Source organism: Psammomys obesus, unplaced genomic scaffold (assembly GCF_907164565.1).
Source record: "Psammomys obesus unplaced genomic scaffold, mPsaObe1.curated_primary_1811, whole genome shotgun sequence".
NCBI lineage: Eukaryota > Metazoa > Chordata > Mammalia > Rodentia > Muridae > Psammomys > Psammomys obesus.
In genome coordinates, this window is record NW_026590663.1 from 3,186,297 (window position 1) to 3,194,864 (window position 8,568).

Below are 8,568 nucleotides of genomic sequence, written 5' to 3' on the forward strand. Positions count from 1 at the left end.
TGAGAAAATAAAATTATAATGAATTCTAGACTAAAAATAATATTTAGTGTTTTTTTCTCAATGTGATTTTGGAAGTAAATTTTCAGAATCTGTTTTCTATTTTTTTTTCTTACAATGGGAATAAATCACTTATTTCATCTGAGCAAAATATAATACGTTATGAAAGTTGCTGCACTTTCATGTTCTTGAGCTTAGTTACTCATCCTCACTGAGCACTCATCCCCGAGTGCACTGTGTAAGACTGAATACGGGAGCACAATCAACGTGAGCACAATGTGTCGGAACATTCTACACTGCTACTTTCTCCAAATAACCTGGCATGTTTTAAATATGTTCCTTCAAGACAAAAAAAAAAAAAAAAAAAAAAAACCTAACTGGGGTGTGGATGTGTGGATTAGAACATCTGTAAATTAAATGTGATAGGACAAAGCACCACAGAAATTCTATATAACTTTTTCAACAGATATGATCATATAGTACTCATGCTAAGTAATATTGGGCCCTGAAATATTTACTGTTTTCTTGAAGACTATCACTACTTTATTTATAAAGATTTTCTTGCTGTGCAGATAACTATTACCTACTAACTGCTTGAATAGTATTCTTGACCAAGGATATTTTAAAAAAATATTCTGTATAACAAATTTTCATTTCAAAGAACAAAAACAAAACATTGCAACATAATGACATCAGAGTTACTATAATATTGTATAATTAATTTTCACTATTGTTAAAAGATGAAAGAGGCTTCTTATAAGAAAGATGCAAAATATATTAATTTTTTTAACTAAAGTAAAGCCAGGTTAAAAACACACAAACACAATTTGGTGGAGGGGGGAGTTTGATTCCACTTTTAACACAGGCTAACTAGAAACAAACACAGGCACACTCCCGAGAATAATTCATTCACAGAATCTTAAAATTAGCAGAAGTAAGAAGCCTCAAAATCCTGCCAGGTTTTCTTTCCTCTGTATTTGCAGCATGCCAAGTGAATTTTGAAAGTTAGCAGAGTGACAGGAAATCACACACTCAGACACACACACACACACACACACACACACACACACACAAAGAATCACACTTTAAACAAACTGCTGGCCAGCTTGAGGACCTGGTTTGACAAACATGTTTAATCCACTTGCTCAAAGGTCACGTTGTCCGAGCGAAGGGTGATTGGTTTCCTCTGCTGCAGGAGCCTGGCTACCAGAGTTCGCAGAAGTGGGGTGCTCCAGGATGTGGGTCACCTTGCCTGAAGCTCTCGGGAGAGGAACTTCGTTACTCGTCTCGCCTTCCATGGGTGAAAAGGTTCCAGGCAGCTCATTTGACATCAGAACTTGAAGAGAGTCTATTCCATCCTCAATGTCCATGTGAATCCCCAGAGCTTTCAGAATGTCACATTTGCACATGGGGCATGTGCCATGGGCTAGAATCCAGGGGTCAATGCAATTCTTGTGGAAAAAATGATTGCAAGTGAGAATACGAACTATATCATTAGGTTTATAGGGTTCAAAGCAGATGACGCAGCTATCTGCATTTGGATTTACTTCCTCGTCGCCCTCTTTCAACACTCTCACCTGCAGCTGGCCAAAAGCTTTCTTGATCTCTCTTGTTAATCGTTTCCACCTCCTGTTCTCAATTCTTGCAACCCAAAGTCTCCGAATATGGTAAAAGATGAAATATGCTAACGTAGCGGTTGTGACAATCATAAAGGAGACAAAATAGTGATTCAGCCAGATGATATGTTTTCTCCCTACCTCAACCATGACTGTAACATGAACTCCCTTCCGAATTAAATGTAAAATTTCCATGCCCTTTAAGTTACCGATCATAACTACGACAGTGTCTTCAAATGCCTGGTGAGACATGGGGAAAACCTGATTGCCAGTACCTGGGAAGTTATAGATTATCACTCCCCTGGCTCCGTTCTCAGATGCCACCTTAATTTTCTGTGTGAAAGCACAACCTCCCCGTTCAATGAGTGCAATCCATGGCTCCTGGTTAACTGGCAGGATGAAACTGGTATTGGGATCACAAGCATTTTGAGTTTTTCCCTCTGGTGGCACAACAACTCCTGCCACTCTCTTCAAAATGGAGCTTCTTCCAAAGACCCCGGTCTCCCCAAGCTCTGACAGCATGCGGTTCCCGACATGAAATGATATGTTCATGTAGGCAGTCCAAACTGCACTTGCTGTACAACAGTTCTGACTAACGAGCCAGATGAAACCGAACTTCAGCAGCCAGAAAGATGCAGCTTTGTTTTGCCGAGCGCCAGTCTGAAGAAGATTCATCTCCGTCTTTCACGTATGACTTTACGAGCCAACCCAACCAAGGGGCCCAGCTGCCACATCTGTTGACAATCAATTCAAAATGAGGAAGGAAAGAATATCTTCCGGGTGAAAGCAAGATCTGCAGTCTTCCAGCATGTTTCAGCAAGAGAGTCCTAAAGGTTTCTTGAGTGTCAGATGTTCTATTAGAGAGAAAAACTTTAGATAGTAAAGAAGCCCTGTCTCACCTCACTGTAACTTTAGCTACTGCTTCCTGTTGCATGAGGTGATTGTGACATAAAAGGCCAAGCAGCCAATGAGGTGAGAGCTCAGAGCATGCTGCAACTGTACTGGCTCAAATGTTTCCAATGTGGTTATGAGTAGTTCGGGTGTGCTTATAAAACGGTCCAATCATGGAGCCATGTACACATTGTAGGTAGCACGGAAAACTAAAACAAGGAAACAAGCATTTCTGTACTTGATGCTTTCTAAAAGTCTCACCGCAAACATGAGAATACTGTGAAACTGTCACTCTCCTAAAACAATATTTCGGACAAAATTAAGTTTGAAATCAACAAAGAATCATAAACTAGGAATGTGAGATCTGTCACACTAACTTTACCTATGTGGTCACTGTCAATTTTTAAATTTTTTCTTTTTTTATTAGTATGATCATTTATTACAATTTATTCACTTTGTATTCCAGCTGTGACCCCTTTTCTTGTCTCCCCGCAAATTCACCCTCCCTCCCTCTCCTCCTCCCATGCCCCTCCCCTAGCCCACTGATAGGGGAGTTCCTCCTCCCCCTTCTATTTGACCTTAGCTTATGAGGTCTCATAAAGGCTGGCTTCCTCTGTGGACCAGCAAGGCAACTCCCAGGCGGAGGTGATCAGAGAGCCTGATACTGAGTTCTGTCATGGGCTACGTCTGAGCCGGGGTTTTAGGTCCTCTCCATGTACTGTACTTCTGGGGTATCATTCTCTTCAGGGTCCTCAGGGATCAGTTTTTATGGCTCTGTTACTCTCCTTGTGGAGCTCCTGTCCTCTTCAGGTCTATCTCCCCTTTCTTTCATAAGATTCCCTGCACTCTGCCCGAAGTTTGGCTATGAGTCTCAGCCTCTACTTTGATACCTCGGTCAGTAGAGTCTTTCAGAGACCCTCTGTAGTAGGCTCCTGTCCTGTTCCCTGTCTTCTGCTGCTTCCAATGAAGATGCAAATAAGTAAATTATATAGAATTTCTGAAACATTTATTGGTTTTGATCTTTTAAAGCAGTGATTCTCAACCTGTGGATTGCAACCCCTTTGGCAAACTATCTCCAAAAATTAATTATGATTATATAATTTTAATTTTATTATATAATGTTACAAATAGAAGTGAAGGCAAGTTCATGGCTGTGGGTCACCACAACGTGAACTGTATTGAAGGATCATGGCATCAGGAAGGCTGACAACCACTGTAAAGTTCAGGATCCAACTAAGTCTCCTGTCTCTGGACAGCTTTACCTAGACTGCCCAGCAGCACATGCAGACGGCAGGAATACATATAAAAGACATACCTCCTGCTCGCAAATGTAACTTGATTTTAAAAAATTAAAAAACCCTGTAAGATTAAAAATTTAACCAATGACAACAACAATGGTTACAGGTCATAAAAAGATGATGCGAACGAATTACTTTAACAAAACTTAACAAGCTGAGGACTTATACCTTGAACATAAACATTTTTGGCCTCTATGTGCAGGGTTCAAAAGCAAACCATTTAAAACTGGACTCACCAGGACTAAGAAAGCTGGTACTTTTTGTAGTTTATGAAGCAACAACTACTCGCAGAACAAAGACCATTAGTCAGGGAGCCCCCAGAAGCAATATAGGTTCTTGCCTTCCCTCTTGGTTGCCTGCTAGAAGTAGGTGATAAAAAGGCTTATTGCTGAAGACAGCAAACACCTTGGATTCATGTACATAGAAATCAAGCTGGAATTGAGCTAGACTCCCCTCCCTTCCCTTGCAGCTAGCTTTCTGCTGAAAGACAAGGGCCAGCAATGCTCTTTTCCAGCAGTGAACCCTGTGAGCTGCAAAGCCAACCTGCCAGGCAAGATGTAGGGACTCTTGCAATAGGAGCACTGCTGTTGAGGAGCGACAGCTGGGCTGGATTTGACACCCACTACGGTGGAGGGAAGCTGTGTCTGGTACTAAAAACCTGGAGGAAGACTCGTAGCTAGGGAGCTCACAGGCCCTCGGGAAGGAGCTGAATGCTGCACTGCTGTTTTAGCCAGGTCAGAGGGTCAAGCTCTCATCTAACTATTGCTTATATCCACACACATCCACTACTGTCTCAACCAGAGAAGCCTCTCTTTAGTAAACAAGGCGAACACTGAGCCTCCTGGCTACACAGAGTGTTGAAACCTCAAGACATTTTCTGCTCATCCTGCTAAGGCTTAGGACACAATGTGGAAGAGAGGGCAGAAACAATCCGGAAGACAAAGTGTTTCACAACACTATCTCCTGGGCAAGACACCACTGGGATTATGAACCCACAGAAGTTGTGGGTATCGGCGCTGGGTGTGCAAAGGAATGGTCAGATCAACAGTAAGGCACAGTTGGAGGACAGGCTCAGGAATTCTACCCTTCACTGCAGAACTACTTACTGATGGATTCAAGTGGACGGGTTACCTTTGCCTTCAGTCGTAAATCCACTGATGAATGTACCAGACTCCACCGGGTGCTTCTTACCCAGCAGTCACCCAGATAACCCCGGTTAAGCTGAATAGGTCACAGCCCAAAAGGGACTAGTAGAGATGAGGGGTAGACATTTATAGAATGAGAAGGAAATAAGGGTGTTGGAGAAAGATTAATCAATATACTGTATATATGGACAAAATTGTCAAATTAACAAAATTAATTAAAATGTTCAAAAAGAGTAGCAAAAATTTAGAAAGAATGTTAGTGTGGAACTTCCCGTCCACAGTGGTTAATTTTCTTTTATAGAAGCCATTACTGACTTCATTTACACAGCTCCATGGGAAAGGTGTAGTGATAATGGGTAGACTTCTGCAGATTCAACACACGCCATCTACATTGAATACCCAAACCTGAGATTTTCACTAAAACCACAAATGCTTGGCTTTCAGCTTTTCAGTAACACATGGGTGTTTATTCACCCACGAGAAATAAGGGTAAGAAATGAGAATTCCAATATATTATTGGAATGATAACTGAACAAAATGTTTAGCTCTGCTCTGTTGTCAAAAGCCCTAGCCATACTCACAGCTACTAATACAGCAATTTAAATCAAAATCTCATTCTATAGTGAAGTTTATTAAAAGATATACACTTTTAGGAATTAAAAAAATAAAAGAAAAACTAGACAAAGTTTTAAAACAAAGCCCCCAAATAAATATGTTAAAATCTTAACAGCCCAGAAACTCCCCACTGCGTAGTACCTTAATCATATTATTCTGATGATTAGGATGAGTATTGTTTTTAACATGGACCAACTTCCTCATTTGGAGAACGACAACAAAGTCTAACAAACTGATTAAGAAGACAACAGTTTGCGGGCATGATACCAAGTTTTATTTTCAAAGCACAGAAATTTCACCTTTAGTGGCTGAATAGAGGAACTAAGGGTCAAGTTTTCTCCGTGTGTATGATACAATGAGCGGATTCACCTAATTTTAATCTGTAGAAAGGTCTCTGGGCTTCTTAAGGTTTCAGAATGTCACACTTGCACATGGGGCATGTCCTGTGGGCTAAGAGCCAGGGGTCAATGCACGTCTTGTGGAAAAAATGCTTGCAAGTTAAAATACGTATTACATCTTGGGCTTTGTATATATCAAAACAAACGACACAGCTGTCTTCATTTGGGTCCAGCTCCTTATCCCCTTCCTGGAGCACTCGAAGTTGCAGCTGACCAATGGCTTTTTTCACATCGGCCTTTATTTGTCTTTGCCTCCTCGTAGAAGAATTGGGCGCTTGGGGTCTCCAGGCACAGTACAGGAAAAGGTAGGCAACTGTGGCTGCCAGGAAGGCAAACAGAGGCATAACATAGTGGCTCAGCCATGGCATATGCATTCTTCCCACTTCAATGATGACTGTCACGTAGACACCTTTCTGGAGCAAGTGCAAAATCTCCATGCCTTTGAGGTTGCCTATCATCACTGCAACTATGTTCTCTGTTCCCTGGTGAGACATGGGAAAGACCTTGTTGCCTGTACCTGGATAGTTATAGATGATCACTCCATTTGCTCCCTTCTCTGCTGCCACATTGATTTTATGAGTGAAAGTGCAGCCTCCCCGTTCAATGAGGGCCAGCCAGGAGTCGGCCTGATTAGGCCTGCTGAAGTTCGTCAGGGGATTACAAGCATTCTGATTCCATCCCTCAGGAAGGACCACGGCACCAGACACCCTTTCCAGAGGAGAATGATTCCCAAACATTCCACTCTCTCCTAGCTCTGATATGATCCGGTTTCCCACCTGGAAGGTTATATTCAGATGAGCTGTCCATATCGCTTTTCCTCTGGAGTCAGGGAAGCTAAGTAGCAGGAAGATGCTAAGTCTCCACAGCCGAGTTGAAACAGACCTATGCACTGAAGGGGTGAGTCCGGGTAGGTACATTCCTTCAGGAGCTGAGAGACATGAAAAACCAAGTAACATCTGCTGTTGAAGGAGCTAACTTGAGCTGTCAAGAGCAGATGACTAAAGCATGTAAATAAAGAAAGTCTGCCGGGGTGAACGATGCCTTCCCCCTTCCAGTATTTTTACTCTTGGGACTTTACCTTTCTTATAATGAAAATTAGAGAGGTGTTATTAGCTCAATGTGATTTCAAGAAACTTATGACTTCCTAATGGGCAAATTGTGACATCAGAGGCAGTTAAGCCAATCCAGGAGTTTATATTAGTTCAATGCATACTGAAATCCCATTGGTCAAAAGGCTACTACTAAGTCAAAAGGTATACATTCATACATGTATGTTCAGATAGTAACATGAATGAAATTAAGGCTATTATATTATATTATATCATATCATATTATATCATATATACACACAAATACATCACTTTGAGCACACTCAAGATTAATGAATAAAAGTGGTAAATGTTAAAAATAATATAACTTGAGTTTTATCTTTATATTTGGACATACTAAAAGATACCTTAGTCTTTTAGAAACTATCCATTCACATTAATCAATGTTTCTGGCCAGTCGCCTGTTCTCTTCATGCTTCAACACCACCCAGCTGGCCACTCTGTGGACAGCCAGAGTAAATCACCCCTACTTTCCCCTGGAATTAAATGCTAACACCAAGCCTGAGAATTTAACATAAGGGATGAAGAAGGAAAAACCCTGTATTTTCCCTAATATAGACACATTCCCCAAAGCCGGCACATCTTTGTTCATCGGGTCTGTTACACAAACACCTTCTATGTGCAAGCACATACGAAGCATGGAAAGAGGGACAGTAAGAAAACAGCACGAAAACAAACAACAAACAAACCCATGATGCTATGATCATCCAATGACAATAGGTTTGAAGCAAATAAGCAGATATAAAGAGCTACATGGGCTATGAGCAGAAAGTGCGAGTATAGAGAAAATGATGACATGGAACGGAGACCGTCCTTAGAGGTAAATGATTGTCTGATGCATGTAAAACAAACTGAAATTGCCAAAGCACTTTGTTGCCAAAGCAAAGCAACAAGACTGGAGGTAGAGGAAAAGGTAGCTGTGTATGCCAGGATGGAAAGCCACACGGTAGGTTAAAGGATCTGAAGGAATGCAGACTGGTCAGGAGGCAGTGAAGGAGGAAAGGCAAAGAGTAAGTGCTGTGTTTGGTGGCACACATGCTTGTCCTGAGGACTGCGAATTATGTCCCTGGACATGAGAAACATACCACCAAACCCTTTCGTTTTATTTAAACCCTTCCCTGAAAGTCTTTGTGCAGAGATAGACAACAAATTGACAATACTCATTCAAATACTTGTTACCTGGGTTAAAGACAACTTCTACATGACGGGCAGGCTCACAGCTTTGAGGCTGCAGAGAGAAAAGCCCTTGTTTGCTTATGAGGCTCATGCACAGAATGTGCTCTGAGTATCATGTCAGGAAAGTGTTTGTCTGTCTGTTTTCTTTTTTTTATTTAACTTTTATTAATTACACTTTATTCATTTTGTATCCCCCATAAGCCCCCCCTCCTCCCCTGCCGATCCCACCCTCCCTCCCCTTTCTGCATGCATGCCCCTCCCCAAGTCCACTGATACGGGAGGTCCTCCTCTCCTTCTTTCTGATCTTAGTCTATCAGTTCTCA

General features: G+C 41.6%; 3 protein-coding genes and 1 pseudogene across 10 annotated transcripts in view; 1 reads left to right on the forward strand and 3 right to left on the reverse strand.

Annotated features, from left to right (window-relative positions):
- Positions 1–8,568, reverse strand: part of Cadps2 (calcium dependent secretion activator 2) — a 486,122-nt gene that overhangs the window by 312,561 nt on the left and 164,993 nt on the right. The window lies entirely within an intron of this gene.
- Positions 1,143–2,288, reverse strand: Rnf133 (ring finger protein 133). The gene has a single exon (XM_055608127.1). The coding sequence runs from the start codon at positions 2,286–2,288 to the stop codon at positions 1,143–1,145; it is 1,146 nt and encodes a 381-aa protein (XP_055464102.1).
- On the reverse strand, positions 5,966–6,877 carry Rnf148 (ring finger protein 148). Its single transcript, XM_055608137.1, has one exon. It carries the CDS (start codon positions 6,875–6,877, stop codon positions 5,966–5,968), a length of 912 nt encoding a protein of 303 aa, XP_055464112.1.
- LOC129677510 (60S ribosomal protein L7-like) overlaps positions 8,038–8,568 on the forward strand; it is an 8,821-nt pseudogene continuing 8,290 nt past the window's right edge.